Genomic DNA, 25,007 nt, shown 5'->3' on the forward strand with positions numbered 1-25,007 from the left:
CGCTATGAGATATATAATCTTGTCCTAATTTTATTAATGAGAAAACTAAGGCCCAACTAGTCCCTGGGTCTTACACACGTGCTATACACCGGGGGCAGAATCTGACTGCAGTCAGTGTGACTCCCCACCTTACATGCATGGAAATCACATTTAAGGGAGGAATGAGTGAGAGATGTAATTTTTTTTTTTGCGGGGGGGGGGAGGCGGGTAAAGTTTTCAAGAAAAAATTAGAAAGTAAATCATTGCACACAAGTCCCAATAAAGTGCTATACCATTAGCCTAGCCCTTGATTCCACCACTTCTAAAACTCAGAGATATAATATTTATACAGACAGACCGCCATTCACCTTCTTTTTATAAAAACGGATACTTTACAGTTGTGATGTGAAAAAAACACCTGGAAGTCAGCTCCGTCTTTGCCCCAAATGTCTTTTTCATGCATAGCTGCAGAGCACAGCCAAAAAGCCTTGCTAAATAAATCTTGTATGTCTCTGGAAACGTTTCCTGGAAGCACGGCTCTCTACCACCACCATTTTGGAACTGGTCCTAGCAGTTCGAACAGCAGTATATGGAGATGTCCATATACCTGTATGTCCATACAGGGATGGAGATGTCCTCAATCAGCGCCTCAACCCCCTTCTAGTTTTACGCTACCAAAGAGGGGCGCTTCTGTCTGCTCCCCAAGGAAAGGTGAGATCTTTCTGTACCCCTTGGATAGACATTAAAAAGCCTACAAAGTCCAGGCTGGCTGTGAGCCAAATGTGAACCGTCATCAGAGCAGAAAGGAAACAAGATAGGGGCCAAGCCCTGTATTTTAACAGGCAGAAATCCCTAACATTCAATGACTGTCCTTCACAGACATGTTTGGGAACAGTTTGGGCATTCAGACACAGCACCATAAGACATCTCCAAGGCAGTTTGGGGTTACAGATATTTGGCTTTCGGAAGACGTGGCTGGCACGTGCCTCATCTGCTGAAATACATGTTCCTGGAGATAAGGACAATACACAAAGGTACCTAAAAATAAGAGTAGGGGAAACACAGACCTGTTTAAATGTCCAATGAGAGTTACTCAAAGACCATCACCACAGAAAGGCAATTTACCCATAGGTGTTTTTTGGGTTTTTTTTTGCGGGGGAGGGGGTTGTTTTTTGGGGGGGGTTTGGCTGCGCCACGCGGCATGTGGGATCCTAGTTCCCCAACCCGGGATCGAAGCTGCGCCCCCTGCATTGGAGGCATGCAGTCCCAACCACAGGACAATCCGGGAAGTCCTACCCATAGTTTTTGTAAGACAAGCAGAGATGGCTGGGGGAGACCAGCATCACAACGATGCAGGCCCCTGGAGGAACAAAGAGGCTGGTATCACACCTGTGGCATCCAGGAAACAACTGGTTCCAAAGCCAGTTCCCCTTGCCCGTTTGTGAACACCGGCCCTCATCTATGAGTGGCTTTTTTATTTCATCACGCCACATGGCTTGTGGGATCTTAGTTCCCGGACCAGGGGTTTAACCTGGGCCCTGGCAGTGAAAGAGCCAAGTCCTAACCACTGGACCACCAGGGAATTCCCACAAGTGACTTATTTGCTTAAGAGAAACATGTTTACTGGTGCTCGCGGAGCTGCATACAGTATTCTGTAACGCAGTCCACAGCCCCCACCTCGCTGTCCCCACCACACAAACGGGAAGCCAGGCCACCCCCGGCTTCTGTAACTGGCAGTTCCAGCACTTGCACACGATGGTTGGCAAAGGAGCGCCAGGCAGGCTGAGACAGCTACCGCTTATGCCCCTCACCTCCAGCTCACCCTCGTCCTCAAGCCTCGGGGCGAGCTCGCTAACTCAATTCCTGCAGGCGGGTCCCAAACTCCAGGGAGAAAGTCAGGCCACTGCACACACAGTGAGCCTTGCGGGACACAGGCCACTCCACCCTGCAGTCTGCCGCAGACGACAGTATAGCCAAGCACCCTGAGCTATCAAAGGGGCTCTGCAGCCCTCATGCAGTGCTGCAAGAGAACTAAAAGTCATTAGAAAGTAACCCCAATCGACTTCTCCTGCTCAATAAGTTTGTCACACAAAGGGCAGGAACAGTACCATGGTAACGCTTATGTGAAGAAGCTGTGCTGCTCTGAACTTCCCGTCCTTCCTGCCACACCTCTGTTATCACGAGCATCTACAAAATTATTTCAGTGTCTCTTACTGATTTAAACACCTGCATTTCCCCCACCTCCAGCTTACCAAAGCAAACGCCCGTGTCCCTTCCCAACTGCCCCAAATTAAGACGAATTACCAAATGACCAGCAGTCACAAAAGATATGACAATCTTCAAGATGTTTAGGAAAAAAACCTTTTTTTTGGTCCCTTCCCCTTTTTAATTCAACACTGTCTGGATGAGACAGAAGGAAAATACGACAAAAATGGATTTGTTCTGAAATAGGTCCTTCTCTTCCCACTTGTGGGGAAGCAGGATCAAGTGCAGAGACGTTCCATGTGGATGTGGAAGCGCTATCTGCTCTCAAATGGACCAAATACTCTCAGTGGAACAGCCACAGGAGGCCCCCCAGTGGCAGCTGGGCTTTGCTCCTGGTCCAGCATCCCAACCTGCTCAACAGTGCTGCCATCTTCTCTAAGTCAGCTCTTCACAACAATACTTAGTCTTCTTTCTCCCTAGTCTGATTAGTCCCTTAAATTAAGGAAATGAAAAAACGTGTCATGTGTAAGTAAGATATCGCCCCCCCTCGCAAAGAAATCCAATGTTGATAAGAAATGAATTTAAATATCAATACTTTTCATTTCTGTACAAAGGAAGATTTCAGACGAGCACAGTCATGTGGAGAATAACCTTGGCTGTACACACTATGCCAGAGAGAAAAGAAGACGGGTCATGGAAAGACTGACGGATTCAAATTCCATCTTAGTGTGGGAGTCTTCTCTCGCCCACCCTGCATCCTGACACAGCAGGCAGGGTCCCGACTCCATGTGAGAACAAGTTAGAGGCCATGCTTTAGTCTGGGCTGGTGCTCTGCGCTGTCACTCACCTGTGCCATTGGCCAAGCCACTGTGGCTTGGGTTCTTGAGGGGCTGATGCTGCTGGCTGCTAGTACCGGGGCTCTGCTCACCAGTTGCTGTTCTGGCTGAACCACCTGAATGTCTGTGTGTCCTGGGGGTTCAAAATATAAAGCAGACAGATATAAGTCACTGTGAAAAAGACAGAGGTGTGCCCCACCTAACTCACTGTATTCCCTCTCTTGCTATTTATGGGAAATAAGCCCCGTAATAGTCCTTCTGGTCTTTGACTCGACAGAAGCTGGCCCTGAATGGAGAGACCCATGTAAGCTTCCTTCTTGGTAAAAGCACAGAAGGCAACTTTCGGTAAACTTTTCCATTTGAAGTAAACAAATCCAGAAAGAATTTCCCCCACATCTGAAATAACTGGCAAAATATCCCGTGACCATCACATTATTTTTATTGGGCTTGAATGTAAGAAATAAACAAGAATCACTGAACAGGCTACAGATGACATGTTTCTCCCATTGGCCAAAAAAGAGCCCAAAACTTACCCAAATCCATATTCTCTATGGCTAGAAACATGCTTGCCTTGGGAATAAAAGTCAAGGGGCATTAGACAACTGCAACCAATGTGTATGTTGACATGTTTTATCTAGGAAAGGTGATTCAACATCCATGCAAGTAAATGAGGAACAAATGCAGAGAGGGATCTGTACCGCAAGGAAAATGGTGGAATACAGCGGCAGAGGCTCGATCTAACATCTTCAGAGGACACAAGGCAACAGACAGTACATGTTCTCACGGTCCTGTGGTAGCTTGATTTTGTTCACTTGATGGAAATGTCTAAGCTTCCCTGCCTTTCTCAGTTTTGTCAAAGGAGGTTATTCTACTTCCTACTCATTATATACTACTTTTCAACAGTGAGATGATTTAAGTACTACCCAGTGAAGAAAAGACCACCCCTCTCCAGGCAGAGAAACAGAGATCCAGAGAACAATTTACAACCACGGGACTCGGGGCAGTGACAATACCACCAACAATAAACGTGAAAACAATGACTATGGAAGAATTTAATATTCATTGAGCTGGAATATTATGTTCCAGGTACCTGTGGTGTGCTGTGCACTTTGCATATATTATCTCATTTAACCTGGCAACCCTAGAGGTGGCTTACTATTATTATGCTCATTTTACAGGTGAAAACAGACACTGAGAAAGTGAGCAATGGAGCAAAGATTCGAATCCAGGTGCTCTAAGGTCAAGAGCCCACGCTCTCTGGTTGGAGGCTGGGGGTGGGAAGCCTGGACTTAAGCTGAATCCCTTCCAGGTTATTCATTGGTCATTTGGTCAATGGCGAGACGAAGACCTCTAATAGAAAGTTCCCAGAAATAGTCACAAATGTAGAAAATAAACTTATAGTTACCAGGGGATAAGCAGGGGAAGGGATAAATTGGAAGACTGGGATTGACACATACACACTACTATATATAAAATAGATAACTAATAAGGACCTACTGTATAATAGCACAGGGAACTCAACTCAATATCCTGTAATGGCCTATATGGGAAAAGAATCTAAAAAAGAGTGGATAGGGACTTCCGTCGTGGTCCAGTGGTTAAGACTTCACCTTCCAATGCAGGGGGTGCAGGTTCGATCCCTGGTCAGGGAGCTAAGATCCCACACGCCTCGGGACCAAAAAACCAAAACATAAAACAGAAACAATATTGTAAGAAATTCAATAAAGACTTTTAAAATGGTCCACATCAAAAATCTTTAAAAAAAAAAAAAAGAGTGCATATATGTATAACAGATTCACTTTGCTGTACACCTGAAACCAACACAACTTTCTAAATCAACTATACCCCAATAAAATTTTTTAAAAAATAAACAGCAACAATAAGAAAGAAAGAAAGAAAGAAAAAAAGAAAGGAAGAAAGGAAGGAAGGAAGAAAGGAAGGAAGAAAGAAAGCTCCCCCCACTGGGAGGCTCCATACCCACCAGAACATCTCTGCTGGTGAGACATTCTGGTCCCGTATGTTGGGACAAACTTACAGCGCAACAAACTCAGAGATTCCTGGAGGAATAAGAAGTGCCTCCACTGACTACCTTCTCCAACACGATGAGTATAAACCAAAATGCTAACAGTGATTATCTTTGGACGTTGGGAATATGGATGCCTTTAGTGTTTCCTTTGTGCTTTTCTGGGTTTTTCTGATTTTCTTCATTAAGCATGTCTACTTTTGAGCAAGGAAGAAACACAATTATTTAAAAAGAAAAAATAAAGTTTTTTCTTGGGGCCAAAACTACAAAAAAGAAAAAAAAAGAAGAAGAAAAAGAAACCTAGCAAACCCTGGAGCCCTTTGTACCTAAGGCTGCATGGCACTTAAAAATGGATAGAGAGAGTACGACTGAGCTGTGGAAATAAAGATTTAATTTGGACTCTCTTTTTCCGTCTTATTTTTCCCTGAGCTAATTTCATAAATCAAAGCTGTCAATCACACCTCAGTCAAGAAAAATATCTCAGAGTCCCCACTCCATGGGAAGGAATATTAATATTGAGCATTTCACCATAAGTCCTCTTCGAAAGCAGAATGAGTGCAGACTGTTCCAAAGGGAAAGATGGTCGTTAGCCACTGGTGAATGTGCGTATATGTGTTGAGGGCAGAGAGCTTGAGAGAGATCAAATTGGTTAATAGAAGGTTTATTTCAGACAAGAATCCCCTTAAAAGGAAAAAAGAAGGGCTTCCCTGGTGGCGCAGTGGTTAAGAATCCGCCTGCCAAGGCAGGGAACACAGGTTCAAGCCTTGGTCCAGGAAAATCCCACATGCCGCGGAGCAACTAAGCCCATGCGCCACAGCTACTGAACCTGCGCTCTACAGCCCACGAGCCACAAATACTGAGCCCGCACGACACAACTACTGAAGCCCGCGTGCCTAGAGCCCATGCTCCGCAACAAGAGAAGCCACTGCAATGAGAAGCCTGTGCACCGCAGCAAAGAGTAGGCCCCGCTCGCTGCAACTAGAGAAAGCCCGCACGCAGCAACAAAGACCCAGTGCAGCCAAAAATAAATTAATTAATTTAAAAAAAAAAAGGACAAAAGAAAAAAAGCCTCTGTGATTTTGTACTCACAGCCCACAGCAGAGGGCTCACCCCTCTGGGCGCAGCAGGCCACAAGGCAGGGGGTCGGGGGGCAGCATAGAAAATGCGACACTCGTTGTGTCACACGCACAGACTCTGACAGGCCCGTGATTCCTTCTAGGTCCTGGGCTCCTTGTCCCTCTGCAGAGCAGCTGGGCGTGACAACAGGGTGGGTCCCATTACTCTCCTAGCCCCTCCCTCCCTTCCCCAAAGGGGCGTGTGGTCAGAGTTGAGAGAGAATACTTTCAGAAATGTTCAACCACTAATGACAGCAGCACACTCTGAATGACAGGCTGGTGCAGAGCCGGGATTAGCCTGTAAGCCAGGGGCAGCTGGGACCACTTTGTGTGAATTGCCACCTCCCTGCCCGTGGCCCACGGCCACCCAGCTACCCACCCACCCCATACACACACACACACACACACACACACACACACACAAACACCCTTCCCCCAGATTCTTCTCTTGCCCTAAATCTGGAGCTTCCACTGTTTCCCTCTTGAATTACCTTTAAAATAAGACTCTTAGAAGGAAGAGAAGGCCTCAAAGTTTGAGGACAATCTTCTCTTCAGCAGTTTCCTCTCTGGGAGGTCACTCAACCCTTAAAAGATGGGACTGTGTTGTGATTAAAAGCTGGCCCAAAAGCTGAAACCACACACCATAAGCCAAAATAGTACCAGGACACAAGCGGGGCGATGGGGTGGAGATGAGCTGGGCCCCACCACAGGCAGCCTGGCTTCGGCTCTGCCAATGACTTCAACCTTGGCCTGATCCCTCCACCACCTTGGGGGTGGGAGGGAGGAGCTATGCAGCCCCTGGGGCAGTCAGAAGAAGGCAGAACGGCAAAATTCCATGAATGGTTTTAAGTCATCTAGTTACAGAGATTCAGCTCTCACTACCCCACGTGCCTCTCAAAATACTGGTGTGAAGTTACCTAAGTTCCTCCCTCAGATCAGAAACTAAGACCCCCCTAAGGAATGCCAGTCAAGGTCAGGGCCCTGGGATTCTCTCTCCACTCTGCAGAAAGAGAACTGAGGCAGGTGAGGTCCCCAGGAGAGGGCTCTTGGCTGTCCCTTGCCATTCAAGCTTTGACATTCGTAGCACTGGCCTCAGTCCTCAGCTGACCCTGAGAGCCACAGCCTCCAATGTTGTGGGACACCCTGCATTGCTCTGCATGAAGGCCAGAGAATTGCATTCAATCATTATCTTCTGAGCACTAGGTCCTGTTCTAGGGCTAGCAACAAAACAGAAAGAGTCGCTGATCTCAAGGAGCTTACATCTTAGTGGAAATGCGGTAATTTGTACTTCTGCTCAGAAACAAATTTGCATCACACCCTACAATGCCAGTGTGTGAGAGAGCCACTTGTCTAGTGAGTGAGCCTGCCTGATAACTTGGCATTGTCACCCAGTGCAGCTTTGTTGCTCATCACATATGTAATAGTTTATGTGGGGTAATTAAACAAAACAAAACTTTGTTTAAATAAAAAAGCCAGCCCTAGCATCAGTAATGCAAATGAAAACAAAATGAAGAGTCAAAAAAAGTGATGGCTCACAGACACGAAAACAAAAAGTTTTGCTAAATTAAAAAATGAAATTCTAAATTTGGTGGTCACTCAGAATTTGGGATTGATAAATCTACCACATCCTTTATGAGGAAATGGATTTAAAAAGTAGTCGGTGGCTTCATCAAAATTTAAAACTCCTGCTCTTCCAAAGACACTATCAAGAAAATGAAAAGACAGTCCCTAGACTGGGAAAAATCATTTGCCAGATACCTATCTGATAAAGGATTTATTTCTAGAAAAAAAAAACTCTCAAAACTCAATAATAAAAAGAATAAACCAATAAAAATAATCAAAAGATTTTAAAAGAGAAGATCTACAAACAGCAAATTAGCACATGAAAGATGCTCAACATCACTAGTCATTAGGGAAATACAAATTAAAACGACAATGAGGTACCATCACACAACTGTTAGAATGGACAAAGTAAAAACAAAACAAAACAAACCTAAAAAATCACACACACACAAACAAAAACAAAACAAAAAAACCTGCCAGTAACAGTAGTGGTGAGAACACAAAGCACCTGGGACTCTCAAACACTGCTGGAGGGAACACAACGTGGCACCATCGCTTTGGAAAAGAGTTTGGCAGTCTCTTATAAAGTTAGACATGCACTTAGCATACGAACCAACAATCCTATGCCTAGGTATTTACGCAAGAGAAATGAAAACGTTTACGTGAAACCTGTAGGCAAATTATAGTGACTTTATTCATAATTTCCAAAAACATAAACAACCCAAACTGGTGAATGAACAGACAGACTGTGGTACATCCACACAGTGAAATACTACTCAGTAAATAAAGGGATTGAACTACTGATGATGCAACAACATAGATGGATCACAAATGCATTATGCTAAGTGGAAGAAGACAGACAATGCAGGGGACAAGGGTTCGATCCCTGGTCGGGGAACTAAGATCCCACGTGCCGTGGGGCAACTAAGCCTGTGCGCCACAACTAGAGAGCCCATGCGCCGCAACTACTGAACCCACACGCTCTGGAGCCCACGCACCACAACTAGAGAGAAACCCATATGAGGCAATGAAGAGCCTGTGCACCACAATGAAAGATCCCGCGTGCCGCAGCTAAGACCCGACACAGCCATAAATAAATAAATATATAAATTTTTTTAAAGGCATGTAACTTATGGTATGAGGATAGCCCCCTCCCAAAAATAAAACACCCAGAAAACAAAAACCTTGATGGGAATGTGATTCAGGTAATACTCAGGACTCTACAAACACTCTGTATTAATAAATATAGGGATTCTTCAAAGCCTGGGGACACATCTCTCCCAAATGTCAAGAATTCGTGGCTGGGCTTCCCTGGTGGCACAGTGGTTGACAGTCCGCCTGCCGATGCAGGGGACACGGGTTCATGCCGCAGTCCGGGAAGATCCCACATGCCGCGGAGTGGCTGGGCCCGTGAGCCATGGCCGCTGAGCCTGCGCGTCCGGAGCCTGTGCTCCGCAACGGGAGAGGCCACAACAGTGAGAGGCCCGCGTACCGCAAAAAAAGAATTCATGGCTGACCGGATACCGGGTGCCAAGCATACTTTTCTATCTTGGTAAAAGAGGCCCAGGATACTAAAGGGAGGTTCTTTGACCTCAGAATTCAGGCCCATTAGCTCAGCAAAAGAGAAGTTTCAGGGTAGAACTACTGATGGTGGGGTTTTCCTCCATTTAAATTAAAAAAAAAACAAAAAACAAAAAACAGATACAGAAGTTAAAAATTGTCTAATAATCTTTTTTTCTACATCTTTATTAGAGTATAATTGCTTTACAATGGTGTGTTAGTTTCTGCTTTATAACAAAGTGAATCAGTTATACATATACATATGTTCCCATAGCCTAATAATCTTAAAACTCTTCTCACACTCCAATCCAGGGAATCGATTTTTGCCTGGATGACTAGAACCAAGAGGGCGGCCCCTCCTCCAAGTCCTCTTAACTGGGCATTGTCTTTTAATAGCAGCATGGAAACAAAACTGAGTGAGGCTGGGCTGGTTTCCAGTAAAAGAACCAGAAAAAGAAAAAAGAAAAAAACAAAAAAAAACACCAGCCACTTAAAATAGAAGCATGGAGGGAAAAAATGGGAAGTGGTGATGGGAAAAGAAACGTTTTCCACCATTCAGAGAGGCGTCACTAAGCAAACCTGCTCCCACCTACAGCCGCCTCAATTCTTCCTTCTCATTCAAATGTGGAGGGGGGGCGGGGGGAGGGGGATAAAAAGGAGAGGTGAAAAGGGAAAGGCGCAATTAGAGTTAAAAATGGGGCCATCCGAGTCATTCCAAGGGTAATTTATGGCTCCACTCCACACCCTACCTCTAGCTGCCAGCCTCAGAAACGACAGGAAAGGTAAAAATAAAACTGCTGCAAGTCCATTCTACGTGACAGAAAGACAAGTGATTTACTTTTGCCCAACCTGGAATATAGAGCAAGCTTCTCAATGGTGGCAGCTTCCTGAGACTAAAAAAAATCATTTTAAGAGAGAAAATACAATAAATTTTGACTCACCTCATCTCATCCCAGGTTGCATGTTGGGCTTCACTAAAAAGAACGCCCAAACGCCCTCCCAAACTTGACCGAGAGATGAAGTCCAGGGGAAGCGGTCACTGTCTCGTTCCACCCCACCCCCGCTCGGGGCAGGAGGGGATGATCTGAGGTTCCTTGAACACAGAGGGCAGCCCCTGACTTATTTGTCCCATGTCCTGAGATGGTACAAGGGCATGGGATGCTCTAGCAGCTCAGGAGATGAGCGTGGTGGACCATCTGCCTCCACTGACACGCAGGAGGAAGCTGCACAGGGCTGACCCTGAATACGGAGCTCCAGCTTCTGCTACAGGTGGGCCAGAAAAGTATCTCCACCTTCTTCCTCCCGGCATCACATCTTGTTTGAACCTGGCCCAGCCCAGAGTGTCCCTGTGCTACAGCCCCAGACCTGAAAGAGCCACAGGGGACCCTGCGGTACCAGGGATGACAGTATACGGGGCGTTATTTCTAAGTGTTCTGACAACGAATCGCAAAGGCAGGGATTCAGCAGGAGGGAGGTAAGCTCCTAAAAGAATATGTTCAACGGACATTCCTCCAAACCTCCCTCTAAACTCCTCCCAAGGAAAATTCAGAGCCTTTGCAGATCTACTCGCCTGGCATCCTCTTCTCTGGACTCTTCACCCAGTTGGCTTCTCATCCAAATCTTAGTCTAAATGTCCCTCACCTCCCAGCCTGCACTAAACTCCCTTTAATTCTTTTCACACAGCATTCTAAACTTTTCCCTTATGGCACTTCCATTTGTGATTATATGTTTATCTGTTTAATGTCTGACTTCAACGAGGCCCATGAGGGTAGGACCTTGTCTGTTTTGTATAACCTTTGTATAACCAGCACCTAGAATGCGCTTGGCCCCAGAGTAGGCATATAAAAACATTTGCTGAATGAATAAAAGAAGCAAGCTCTCAAGCACAAAAGCACTCTTGGGCCTGTAACCTCTAATACTTCCCATGGTTGTGGCAACCAGTCCTCACCTCCCCATCTCCCTCCACCCTTTTAAAGAATGGAATCCGTGCTAAGAGATGGAATCCACAATCTACCAGGTATTGAGAAGTGTCAGAGCTAGTGTCTTCCAGAAAGGTTAGCCCTGAACATCATGTAAAAACATTCTCTAGGGCTTCCCTGCTGGCGCAGTGGTGGAGAGTCCGCCTGCCGATGCAGGGGACACGGGTTCGTGCCCCGGTTCGGGAAGATCCTGCATGCGGTGGAGAGGCTGGGCCCGTGAGCCATGGCCGCTGGGCCTGCGCGTCCGGAGTCTGTGCTATGGGAGAGGCCACAACAGTGAGAGGCCCGTGTACCGCAAAAAAAAAAAAAACATTCTCTAGCATCAGGGTCTACAGATAAAAATCATTTCATTAGACTCATTACTAAAATTGCAAGACAATCTTCAAATCCAACCAAATTTTATTTTTCATGGTTTTTTTTGTTCTAGCTATAATTTTCAAGTGCTCTCCAACAGGTGAAGACTAGGCAAGTGATTAAATATGGGATTTAAGAAAGATACCTTCTGTGGTCGGCAGAATTTCTAAAATGCCCCTCCTCCCAAAGACACCCCACCCTAATGCCTAAAACTAGGGAATATGATGATATATCACACCCTTGATTATGTTATTATATGGCACATGATATTACCATAATAATATATGATAATATTATGATATTATATGGCACAGCTGACCTTAAGAAAGGGACATGAGGGAATTCCCTGGTAGTCCAGTGGTTAGGACTCGGCACTTTCACTGCTGGGGCCCAGGTTCAATCTCCGGTCGGGACTGCCATGCCGTGTGGCCAAATAAAAAATAATAAATGTATTTAAAAATAAGAAAGAAAGGGATATCATGCAGATGGGTCCAATCTAATGACATAATCTAAAAGCAGAACACTTTCTCCAGCAGTTGTCAAAAGTGGAGGGCAGAAGAGAAAATCAGACGGATTCAAAGCACGAGGGAAATCTGACACACCCTTGCCAGCTTGATGATGAGTCGGATGGGGGGGGGTACATATGAGAAGAAGTGTGGATGGCCTTAATAAGGAGCTGAGTAAGACCTAACTGAGAGCCAGCGAGGAAATGGGAACTCAGTCCTACAATGACTCAGTCAATGGCTCGAATCAGCTTTGAAGCAAATTCTTCCTTAGTTTCCAGATAAGCATGCAGCCCTGCTGACACCTTGATTTTGGCCTTGTGAGACCCTAAGGAGACCAGTCAGCCAGCTATGGTGTCCTCGTCTTCTGACCTACAGAACTGTGAGCTCACAAATGATGCTGTTCTAAGCCCTAAATTCGTGGTCATTTGTTACACAGCAGTTGAAAACTAATAGATCCTCTCAGCACAAATAAATGTCAGTTTCCACAGAAGAAGATACTAATTTTCAAATATACGGCTAGGTAATTCTTGCTGAGCACCCCACCTCACTCTGTTAGAAGGCCTTATACAGAGATGGAGATGCCCTATGGAATCAGTGCTCATCTCATAGGGACGCATTTCCACGATCCAAATGTCCTTTATGAGACACGCATTCCTCACATTCAACCATCACTTGGGGATTTGAACAGCTATATATATGTGGGACATTACTGTTCTCAGAGGGTAAGTAAGTAACTCTCTTTCCTGGTAGAGTTCAGGCACATGGACTTCACACATTCTTTTTCCAAGCAAGACGTATTTATGTGTCAACTTATCTCTGATTCCAACGTTAACCTTAAAAGTTGCAAGGATTTGAGTAGAACAGTCCATGTAAAGGGTTCAAAGTGGAAATATCAATCATGAAGAAAAAAACAGGAGGAACAGGAGGGACAGAGCAGGCAGTGGGAACCCACCACATTCTTGGTGGTCCGGCTAAGCCTTGGAAAGCACAAGGCCGTCCTGATAAAAAGTCTCCCCTGTAACCTGTGCCCCTGAAGCCGCCACTTCTCAGGGAGTCAGGGTGCCAAGGAATGTAAACCAGTAGGAAGACCCACCCCAAAGTCCTGGCAAGTGAGAAGCAGGAACACAAGACTCTTTCAACTCAACAAGGATTTATTGAGCTGCTGCTACGTGCGGCAAAGCACTATTCTAGGCCCTGGTAGGGACACAAAGATGCATAAGGTCCAGATGAGTTTGGCTGAGAACTCAGCACCACTCCCCCTGTACCGCTCCCCACCTCCAAAAGAAGGAGTGCTGTAGATGGAAGAGGAAAAACTAACTCCTCAGGAGTCCCCAGTTCACCATTCTTTTCTAAGTGTAAAGCAAAATTGTATGATGTGATTTAAAATAAAGCTTTTTGCTTACCTTTTTTAAGGTAAATTTTTTAAGGTAAAATTTTAAAGAAAAAGAACCATGTCCTCATCTCCCCTTCTCCTTCACAAAATAACAATTATTCATACCATCTCCTATTCTAGACTTTCGCTAATCTCATGTTAAAAAGTGTTGTTGTTTTCTCATTTTAAAGTTGTACCTTCAAAGGCCATTTATAAGCACACAAAATAGACGCAACACGTAGATGTGCCATAAAAGTCCAAGTAAAGTCCAAGTCCAAACAGAAAATCTTCAGACAGGGAGCCTGGGTAGAAATTCTTGTTCTCTTTACACTGTTAGGTGCAGAATTTCACACTACATTATCAAATAATCAGTGAGCCAAAGATACCTTCAACTCATCAAGACAAAGAAAAGGCAGGCCAAACACAAAGTTAGCTTAGCAAAGGGAAACAAGGAAGGCAGGACAGATAGCAATTAAAAGGCAAGAAGATAAAAAGATAGCATCTTTGGAGAAAACTCCAAAGATCTCGAGAATCACAAGAAACATAAATGGACTAACCGTGAGAGCTTAAAGATAAAAGGTATCATATTGGTTTGGGGTTTTTTTCAACCTTTTTTTTTTTTTTTTTTGCGGTACGCGGGCCTCTCACTGTTGTGGCCCCTCCCATTGCGGAGCACAGGCTCCGGACGCGCAGGCTCAGCGGCCGTGGCTCACGGGCCCAGCCGCTCCGTGGCATGTGGGATCTTCCTGGACCGGAGCACGAACCCGCGTCCCCTGCATCGGCAGGCGGACTCTCAACCACTGCGCCACCAGGGAAGTCCCCCAAACAGATTTTTTAAATGATTTTTAAAATTCAGGCATATTTATTAATACATATAGTCAAATTCACCCTTTTTAAGGGTGCAGTTCAGTGAGTTTAAACAAATGCATACAATCGTGTTACCACCACCACAGTGAAGACATAAAACATTTCCATAGCCCCCCAAAACTTCTTGGTGCCCTTGGCAGTCAATCCCCCCCTCAATTCCCAACAACTGCTGACTGATTTCTGTCCCAATAACTGTGCCTTTTGCAGTATGTTATGTAAATGGAGTCACATAGAATGTAGCTTTTTGTGTCTGGCTTCTTGCACTTAGCATAACGCTTCTGAGAATCACCCATGTTGTTGTAGGCTGTTCCTTTTTATTGCTCAGAGCAAATAAATTTTAAGAGAGAAAACTCTAGAAAAAGAGAAGATCGTGAGATAAGGATAAAAGGTTCAATTCGCCCACAAGACGTACTTCAAATTTGTATTGTGGACAAAATAACCTTGAAATACATAACGCAGAAATTCATGGGAATTCCCTGGTGGCACAGTGGTTAAGAATCAGCCTGCCAATGCAGAGGACACAGGTTCGAGCCCTGGTCTGGGAAGACCCCACATGCCGCGAAGCAACTAAACCCGTGCGCCACAACTACTGAAGCCTGTGTGCCCAGAGCCCAACAAAAGAGAAGCCACCGCAATGAGAAGCCTGCGCACCGCAACAAAGAGTAGCCCCTGCTCACTGCAACTAGAGAAAGCCCGTGCCCAGCAATGAAGACCCAACGCAGCCGTAAATAAATACATTTATTTTTTAAAAAAGGAAAGAAATTCATGGATATAATCTGGCCCTACCTGTTACTGCTGTCACCTCCTATTTTCCCTTCACTCCCTCCACTCCAGCCAGACTGGCCTCCTTCAACTCCAAAGGCACGCTCCCAGCTCGGTTCCTTTGCAAGAGCCATTGCTCTGCCCAACATTCTTCCCTGAGATAGCCTCATGGATAACTCTCTCACCTTCTTCAAATCTTTGCTTATAGGTCACCTTCTTAATGATACCTCTCTTTTTGTTTGTTTTTTGCGGTATGTGGACCTCTCACTGCTGTGGCCTCTCCCGTTGCAGAGCACAGGCTCTGGACACACAAGCTCAGCGGCCATGGCTCACAGACCTAGCCGCTCCACGGCATGTGGGATCTTCCCGGACCGGGGCACGAACCCCTGTCCCCTGTATCGGCAGGCGGACTCTCAACCACTGCGCCACCAGGGAAGCCCTAATGATACCTCTCTTGACTGCATTATATAATTGTGCATCCTGCTATTGTGTAATACATTTATATATATATATTTTCACGTGGATCAAATTTGTTTTTTAAATAATGAAGATCAATAAAACCAGAAAAAAGAGGAACACTCTGGGATTCCACACTACTATAGATGCCAAGGCAGGCAACTTTTCCAGAAGGGACGAGTCTACAAGGTGAAACCTGCAGACAAGTCAGCTGGCCTTTTGTGGCTGTAATTTTGGCAGAATGATAGAGGCGGATGCTAGAATCAAGCGAACTAATACACAAATAGAGATAAGGATGGGAGACCCATAGAATATTAAGACTAATATCTTCACTATATTTTCAGTAAGTTATGGGTACATAACAACTTCAGGAACCCCTGTGGCATGTAGAGCGTAAAGCAATATAAATTCCGTGCTTCAGTTCTGTGACTATTTTTACCTAACGCAAAATGAAAAAGCTAAATATAGAATTGTTCCAGTGTTTGAAAGGAGTCGTTCTATTTAGGTTATGGAGCATGCCATCATAAAGACAGTCACTAAACCAAACCCCAAATCTCCACTTCCACAGACCTTGGCACTTTCAAAAGGAGCCATCCAGTGCCAACAGAATCCTAAAGGAAAAGTCTAACCTCACCTCACCAAACCACAACCACAAACACCATGGCTTCAGCAACCCTTTCCCCCACCATCCACATCTGTCCAAAGCATTTGCAGTCAGTTCTATTCCAATCTTTGATCATCCCATACCCAAACTGCTCAAGCTCCCATGACCAAAAAATTCTTTCTCTGAGATGCATACTCTTTTTATTGGTTTCTCTCTAAACTCTTTCCCTTTCAATCACAATTTTCTGGGACTGAGAAGTGCTAAAATCCAGACACAGATCTAGTTAAAATACAATAGAAATTTCACCCCATCCCCTAAATCGTGGAGACACTTATATTGGCCCCGTTGTTCACTGTCAGGAATACACTTTGATGTGCTCTAGATCTCCTAAGTTTGTTTTGCTCTGCATTCCTCCTCCTATGGATACGCTTTTAGAGGAATGACTCCATCCCAGGTCCACAGAGCCTGCTAAGCACCAATCACAACCGTCATGGGGGATGCCACCTTAAAGTGACAGCTTCATAAGCTGCTCCCCTCCTGCATTTCTTATTTCCATGAATGGCGTCTCAATCCAAGAGCCTGGGAGTCCCCTATATGCCTCCTCATCCTCCACCCTGTCTCACTAGTGAGTCACCCAGTCTTGCTCAATGATTACACCTCCTATAGGTCTTTCTCCTATTTCCTCCCTAATCTGCCACCACCCACAGCTAGTCATCCACTCCTATCTCACCAGTTCCCACAGCAGTCCTCTTATTGGTCCCTGAGTCTAGCCTCAACCTCCACTGTGTCAGACATTCCTACCTTCTTCTATTCCACATGTGTCCCTTGTCGTGTCCCCTCACTGCACGGGCTAGAAAACTCTCAGACTACCATGCCCCTAGGTTCTGGAAGTGATTTAGGTTGCACCAATGAGAAGCTCTTGCAGGAGATTTGGAAAGCAGAAGAAAGGGAGAGACCACTCTTCTGGTGGTGGTGATGGCTGTCAGTAGTTCCAGCAGTCTCCCTGCTTCACTGCCTGGACACCACTTCATGCACATGCAGTGGTTGGAGGGGCAGAAGTTTCCTGACATCTGTCTGGATTGCCACCACAGGACTATGACCTTGAAACCAAGGATGGGGAGGGCCTCATTTCTCCTCCAGCCCACCCAGTGACTTTTATAAATACCTAATTCCCCATATTAAATCCCTTTCTGCTCAAAATACCTAGAGTGGTTTCTGTTTCCGGCAATGAACCCTAACTGATACAACTTCAAATTCATCCAGCAGATACTTACCTGAATAATTTACCACAGAAATAACACAACATGCCCTTGCTCAGAACTCAGTGGTTTCCTATCTCCAAAGAATAAAATCTGAAGTCCTCAGCAAAGCATAACCCTTTGTGAACTGGTCTCACCTTCTTACCATCTCCCACAGCGGGATCAGCATTCTGTAAAGGGCCAGACAGTGAATATCTTAGGCTTTGCAGACCATATGGTCTCTGTCACACCTATTTAACTCTGCCATTGTAGCGTGAAAGTAGCCATAGATAATATGTAAATGAATGAGTATAGCTGTATTCAAATAAAATTTTATTTACAAAAAGAGGTGGTCAAGAGAATAAGAAGACAAGACATAGACTGGAAGAAAATATTTGCAAAAGACATATCTGATAAAGGACTGTTATCAGAACTCTTAAAACGCAACAATAAAGAAAGGAAAAACCTGATTTAAAAAATGGGCAAAAGACCTGAACAGACACCTCACCAAAGAAGATATACAGATGGCAAATAAGTATTTGAAAACCTGCTCTACCGCGTACATCATCAGGTAAACGCAAATGAGATACCACTACATTCCTATTAGAATGGCCAAAATCTGGAACACTGACAGCACCAAATGCTGGTGAGGATGCAGAGCAACAGGAATTCTCATTCATTGCTGGTAGGGGTGTAAAATGGTACAGCCATTTTGGAAGACAGCTTGGCAATTTCTTACACTCTTACACTCTTACCATACAACCTAGCAATTGCTCTCCTTGGTATTATCCAAAGGAGTTGAAAACACATCCACAGACAAACCTGCACAGGGATGTTTACAGCAGCTTTATTCATAACTGTTAAAACTCAGAAGCAACCAAGATTTCCTGTAGGTGAATGAACAAACCATGGTACATCCAGATAATGGAATTTTATTCAGTGCTAAAAAACAAATGAACTATCAAGCCATGAAAAGACATGGAGGAACCTCAAATGCACATTACTAAGTGAAAGGAGACAATCTGAGCTACAAACTTTATGATTCCAATTATATGACATTCTAGAAAAAGGCAAAACTATGTAGACAGTAAAAGGATCAGTAGTTGCCAGGAATTAATAGGGAGGAAGGTATGAATAGGCAAAACACAGGAGATTTTTAGAGCCCCGAAAGTATTCTGCATAATACTACAATGGTGCATGCAAGTCACTATACATTTGTCAAAACTCACAAAGTGTACAACAGCAAGAATGAACCCTAATATAAACTATGGACGCTGGGGGGTAAAGTCCCTCATTATCATTTGGGATAATGATGTGTCAATGTAGGTTCAGCGATTGTAACAAAATGTACCACTCTAGTGTGGGATGCTGATAGCAGGGGAGGCTGGGTGTAAGTGGGGCAGGGGGTATATGGGAAATCTCTGTACCTCATACTCAGTTTTGCTATGAACCTAACACTGCTCTAAACAAACAAACAAACAGGTGGCAGCCTGGATGTGACCTGCAAACAATGGTTTGCTTCAGCTATCATCCTGAATATCTATGTGTCCACGTTACCAAATGACTAATATGTCCTCGAATATGCCAAGTTCTCTTTTTCTCCATTGCATTTTCCCACGCTGCTCCCTCAGCCTGAGTGACTTCCCTTACCCCCACTTCAATGGTCTGCAAACTCCTTAAAAGTACAGCTCAAATGTGTGAGGTTTTCCCCTAAACCCCACCAGGTGGATTTAGGTAAACTTTCCACTGCCTTCACTCACCATCACTATGGGGTCCATTGCACTAAACTAGAATTCTCACCTGTGACTCTGTCTCCTACTGGGTGCCAGTCCTCGATGTCAGGGGCTGTGGCTTTTCTTTTTTTTTTTTTTTGGCTTTTCATCTTTTTATCACCACAACCTAGCTCACAGCCTGGCACTCATGTCTGTGGAACAAATATTGCCTCCAATTGCAGATACTTCGGATACTTGCCTTACTTTCTGGCACATACCACACCTCTGTGGGCTCAGAAGAGATGCCCAGTAAAGACCAATGAAATAAATGGATCTGAATAAATAAACGTATAATAGGGAATTCCCTGGCGGTCCAGTGGTTAGGACTCTGTGCTTCCACTGCCGGGGGCCTGGTCGGGGAACTAAGATCCCACAAGCCTCGCAGCATGGCCAAAAGCAAACAAAAAAAATGTACAATAATGTATAATGCATAATTTTAATTAGTGCAGATTTAATAAATAATAATTGATTAATAAATTAATAATTAATTAATGTGTAATTAATCTCCAGGATGACTTTTCGATGTCTGCCTTTGAGAACGCAGTGGGGCTCCTGTCCACAGTCTCAATCCTATTCCTTATACACCACCTGCTCAGAAGAGAGCCCTGAAAGCTCCTTGTGTGCAGGGACCGGATCTTAGCTATCAATGAACGAGTAAATGAAGTACACGTATTCCTTTTCTTACTCCTTTCTCATCCCCAGTAATCGTAGTGAGGCTAGAGCTAGATTTTAAGTAAAAGCTATTGGATGGGAGGCCTGAACTGTAAAGATGCTGGGTTCAGTGTCATGCTGACAGGGTGACATCGCCACATGACTACAGTTCCAAATCAATTAGCCTTTAGTCATCTCAGTGGAAGGACAGGTGAAAGTGGCCAACAATGACAGAGTGCCTGAAGGCTCAGTTCCTATCCACCCCTCATTACCCTATTAGTTTTGCTTCCCAGGACTCCCAGCAGTGTTCCCAGCAGTCTCAGGCCCCGTTAAGTTTATTTTTCTTTCCTTTCTGGGCTAGGCTGTCTGCAGACACAGCTGATGAGCTATTTAGAGCTCGCCAGAGACCTTGCGCCTTTCTATGCCGCCGAGATTACAGCTCTTTTACATCTCCAGAGGTCACTGATGCCAAGGCAAGGGAGTCAATAAATCGGATATGTTTTCATCAAAGCAGGATAAAAAGGGAGAGAGGAAAGGAGGCTGGATGAAAACTTATTACAGGAGGGTCTGAACTTTCACATGTAAAAGAATCGTGGGGGGGGTTGTTAAAATCTAGATTCCAACCAACACTGCCCAGTAGTGACAGTTGATGGAGGACAGAGGCCTGCAGCCCTTCACACCAAACACATGCACACACTCACGCACATTCACATATACTCTTACAATAAATATGTACATAATACATAATAAAGAAAAATTAATTATTTAAGCCCCTATGTCTAGATTCTTAACCAAGATCCCTTTCACAGTTTTCAGACCTATTAATGAAAAACTTTAGGAACCTAAAAGCAAGTTCAATGCATTCTTCCATTTGTTGGTACCGTTGCCCTGTGTGACGATGGAAAATCTACGGGGATTCTGGATGGAGGAGCTAGTTACTCAAGTCAGAAGAAATCTTAAGGCTATGCTTGGAGCAGCAGCAGTGCTCACGGGCAGTCCTATGGTTTCACCCATTAGGTGACATCACCTTAACTCCCTGGTTTCATGTAATAGCTGAGGAGTGGGGAAAAAAATCACAGGTGATGAAGAATCAGCAAACCACAGAGGGACTCCAACGCCCTGGCTTTTCTAACCTAGCGGTAGCTCTGAAGAAAGCTGCCGGTACCAGAGTGGATCCCCTTGCTGGGTTCTTTCCCCCTCCACGTCCACCACAGCACTAGCTCTTCTAGTTCACTAGTTAGCACCCTCACGTGTTAGCCCCTAAGACACTGTACTGAACCTTTGGACAGTGGACAAGTCTCTCTGCAAACCCACGCCCCCCCTCGCCTCGGTCTCTCCCTCTCCACGTGCTCATCTCTCCTCTTTCTGAGCTTCCCGTGACACTCGCCATTTCATATACATCGTGTACACCATGAAGACTGTGCGCTCACTGTGGAGAGCAGACACCATGTTTCTGGCAGGCCTCGTGCAAGGCGAGGTGTGCACGACACCGCGCACACATGAGAACTGCAAAGCCTGAATTGACTTAGGCACGGTTCCCAAGCTGGCCCTCATTCCAGCGAAATAAAATAAACACTGGGGGATTATTAAAGGGTGTGGTAGGCCCTCCCTGTGCCAACTAGCACACACTCTCCCAGGGGACTCCATAACACACTGGAATAAGGAACGCTGGCTGAGGACGCAGGGCAGGACGGCACACTCACAGACAGAGCCCTGGGTACACCACGTAATGGCCCCTGCTCCAAACACCAAAGGGCCTCCTGGGCCCCCAACATTACTGCTGTTCTGACACATGATCTGGCAGTGACCAGCTTTCATCTGGAACCCTTTCCCAAGGCCCAAACTAAATTCTCCCACCTGAGATTTCTAAGTAACAGGAGCACAGCCAACAAGGCCAACGTGAAGCATCGCCTTAGAATCCCTGGCTCCACTGCTATAAAGATAAACTGGGCAGAAGAGAAATGAGTGGTCATTATCGAGCCTGGAGAATCCCTAAGTTCTGAAATCTGTCTACCTCGATGGCACACAACAATTTCTCCAACCTAACACCATCACTATACAGTTTACCTAGGTTGGTGGATGACAGTTTTTGTATTATGAAGAATACAGTGTAAACCAAAGAATATATTAAGTATATAGTCAATTGAAAAAAGAATAATAAAATGAACCCCCAGGGCCAAGAAATAGCATCCCCCATACCCAGAAGCTTTCACTGTGCTTTTTCCTCATTAAGCCCACCAGTGACAACCATCTTCCTGAATTCAGGGTTAATTCGCATTCCCTTCCAATTTTTATAGTTTTACCACCTATGAAGGTATCCATAAAAAATACATGGTTTCAGTTTACATTTTTGAACTTCACATAAATGACATCATACTATATATTTTTTCTGTGATCTGCTGCTCTTGTTCAACATTATGTTTCTGATATTCTACCACAGTGATGCAACTATCTTTCCTCCATTTTTGTTATGGGACGCCATTTCATTGTAGGACTAAACAACGATGTACAATATTAACTCTTTCTTTACTCAGCCAGACCCACCGACTGGATACTAACATGGTCTGTCTGCTAATAAATTTATGCCATCGGTGGCGATCCTGTGCTGGCTTCCATGTGGCAGCTCAGATGGCAAAACAACTAGAGATGTTTCACCTGATGATCCCTAAATAGTGAGAAAGATCCCAGTAAGAGACGGAGCTTTGAGGCCTTGTTTAGCAAGCACGTGGTAGCTTTGCTGGATGAGCTTGGGTAGATGAACCTTTAAGATAAAACTCTTACACGGTTCCGGTTCTATGGCTGTATAAAGCAGGGGAAGGAGAGGAAAAGGCTGCTTTCACATTGTAATCTTCACCTTCACGGGCACATCAGAGCACCTTTGATCATGGAGAACAGCACCCAAGTCCAAGAAAAACCAACCATTCAGACGGCGAAAGCTAAATATTTAGTCTGGGAGGCGGCAAGCAGAAGCCCGTCATTCTCTCTGCCACAGGAAACCAAGGACAGCGGAGGACTCTCCCTGAATCCTGAACGTTAGATTCACCACCCTCCTAACTACAGTCTCCTGGACAGGAATGCTTCAGTAATGCCGTGCTTCCCAGGTTTGGGTGTGGGAATGTGGGGCGCAAAAGACCGTCTCCAGATGCAATTCCTGGCCACCTTCACTGAGCGCTCCCAGTGTGCAAGGCTCTCAGACTGACAGAACTCATCTCAGTTAATTCCTACAGTGACCCTGTGAGGCAGGCGATGTCCCCATTTCATGCCTGAAAAAACTGAGAGGCTGAGCATTTCAGTGACTTGTCCAATATTGTATAGCAAGTAAATGACAGGCCAGGATTCAATCTACATCTGATTCCAGAGCCTCACACTCATCCAGCAGACTACTCTGCTACCCCGTGTGCACGGTGACCTTCGTAACTGCGGCAGCAGTGGGGAAAGGGGGGTCTTAAGGATGCAGAAGAGACTGCCTTTGGGCCATACATCCAAAAGTGTTTGCTGCTGAATGGCAGCAGGTTCCATGCGAACACACAATAAATACTTAGATGGAAGAGGCCTGTGAAAATTCAGAGGCCAGGCATGGAAAATGCTGCAGTAGCTGGGCAGGCGGAGGAGGACTCCCACACGGCTTCAGCTACCTAGAAGGCAATTTGCCCACTAACAATTAACTAGCATTGAACGTCCGCCATGTGTTATGGGCAAAAATGCGTCCGATTTTCTGCTGAAGTCTGCCTGCTGTTGTAACACTCAAGAATCCTCAACACATCAGCAAAGAAGCGCTATCCAGACACGTAAATTTCAAGACCTATCAACTAGAGAACTTCAGAGAGCAACAAATAGGTCAAGAACTTAAGTCCAAACGTTAAGAGCTGAACACTGCCCTCCAGCCCCAAATTAAGTGACATCAGTTGTGTTTGACACCAATTTTCCAAGTCAGCTAAAAGACTAAGATGGTAGTTACTAGCACCAGAGCTAAGGAGGCATCATTCTCAGAGTGAATGTCTGAGGTGTTCCTCTCCACCAGCTACTCACCATTGAAGAGATTTTCTTTTCTCTAACTCTGGGCGCCAATCATGCCTTTGTTGATATAAGATTTGCCAGTTATATCGTTGGTCCTTACCCTGTGAGAGTCGACTACTTATCTCAACCTTCAAATCACTCTTCTCTGTGACTCGCTAGATGACTAGTCTTCATGGTATGAGGTAGTTAAGACCTTTGCAGAGGCTTGGAGAAAAGATGACAGGCAAATAGCACCTCTGCTTCTAATGATGCTATAGACAAAAGATCCAAACATCCAACCCCCTCTTGTTCCTGACGCCTGCCAAGCATCAAGACCTCACAAACCCTCAAAACAACCAAATCCAGAGAGGCTGAAGGCTGTCCTCAGAGGGATCTTTCCAGATGTTGTGGGTATTGGCTAAAATATGCTTTGTTTCTTAAAGCATTATTCCCCCACCGCCCGGGATTTGTTTGGGAGGATTTTTACCAGTTATTCGCCTACTCTCTGCAGATACAAACTACATTCCATATGATTCTTTTCCTTAAAATTTCCTTAAAATGTCTGGGGATTTTGTACATTGTAATAAACAATAAAACAGGTTCCCGGGACTTCCCTGGTGGTGCATTGATTAAGAATCTGCCTGCCAATGCAGGGGACATGGGTTCGAGCCCTGGTCCGGGAAGATCCCACGTGCCGCGGAGCAACTAAGCCCGTGTGCCACAACTACTGAGCCTGCGCTCTAGAGCCCGCGAGCCACAACTACTGAGTCCGTGTGCCACAACTACTGAAGCCCGTGCACCTAGAGCCCATGCTCGGCAACAAGAGAAGCCACCGCAATGAGAAGCCTGCGCACCTCAACGAAGAGTAGCCCCCGCTCGCCACAACTGGAGAAAGCCCATGCACACAGCAACGAAGACCCAACGCAGCCAAAAATAAATAAATAAATAAATAAATTTATTTATTTAAAAAAGCAGGTTCCCAACCTCCTCCCCATCTCTCAAATACACTTAAAATTATTCCTCTGCCTGGGAATTCAGTGACCGTGGAGAGGAGTTTGCACCATTAACACAGGTATAAGATGGGAATGTCGGTAAATAAAATTAAGTCATTTGGGATGTATATAACAAGTATAATACAGGTCAGACTCTGTGTGCAGGAGGTCTTAACC

The 25,007-nt window shown here is 45.1% G+C and overlaps 1 protein-coding gene across 3 annotated transcripts in view; it reads right to left on the reverse strand.

The window, feature by feature from the left end:
- The window catches only part of WWP2 (WW domain containing E3 ubiquitin protein ligase 2), a 144,124-nt gene that overhangs the window by 58,245 nt on the left and 60,872 nt on the right, over positions 1 to 25,007 (reverse strand). For all 3 annotated transcript variants that reach the window (XM_019935591.3, XM_019935592.3, XM_073796860.1), the window contains exon 7: positions 3,032 to 3,153. In XM_019935591.3, the coding sequence (XP_019791150.1) occupies positions 3,032 to 3,153 (122 nt within the window). The remainder of the gene's footprint in view (positions 1 to 3,031; positions 3,154 to 25,007) is intronic.

This window comes from Tursiops truncatus, chromosome 19 (genome assembly GCF_011762595.2).
Source record: "Tursiops truncatus isolate mTurTru1 chromosome 19, mTurTru1.mat.Y, whole genome shotgun sequence".
Taxonomy (NCBI): domain Eukaryota; kingdom Metazoa; phylum Chordata; class Mammalia; order Artiodactyla; family Delphinidae; genus Tursiops; species Tursiops truncatus.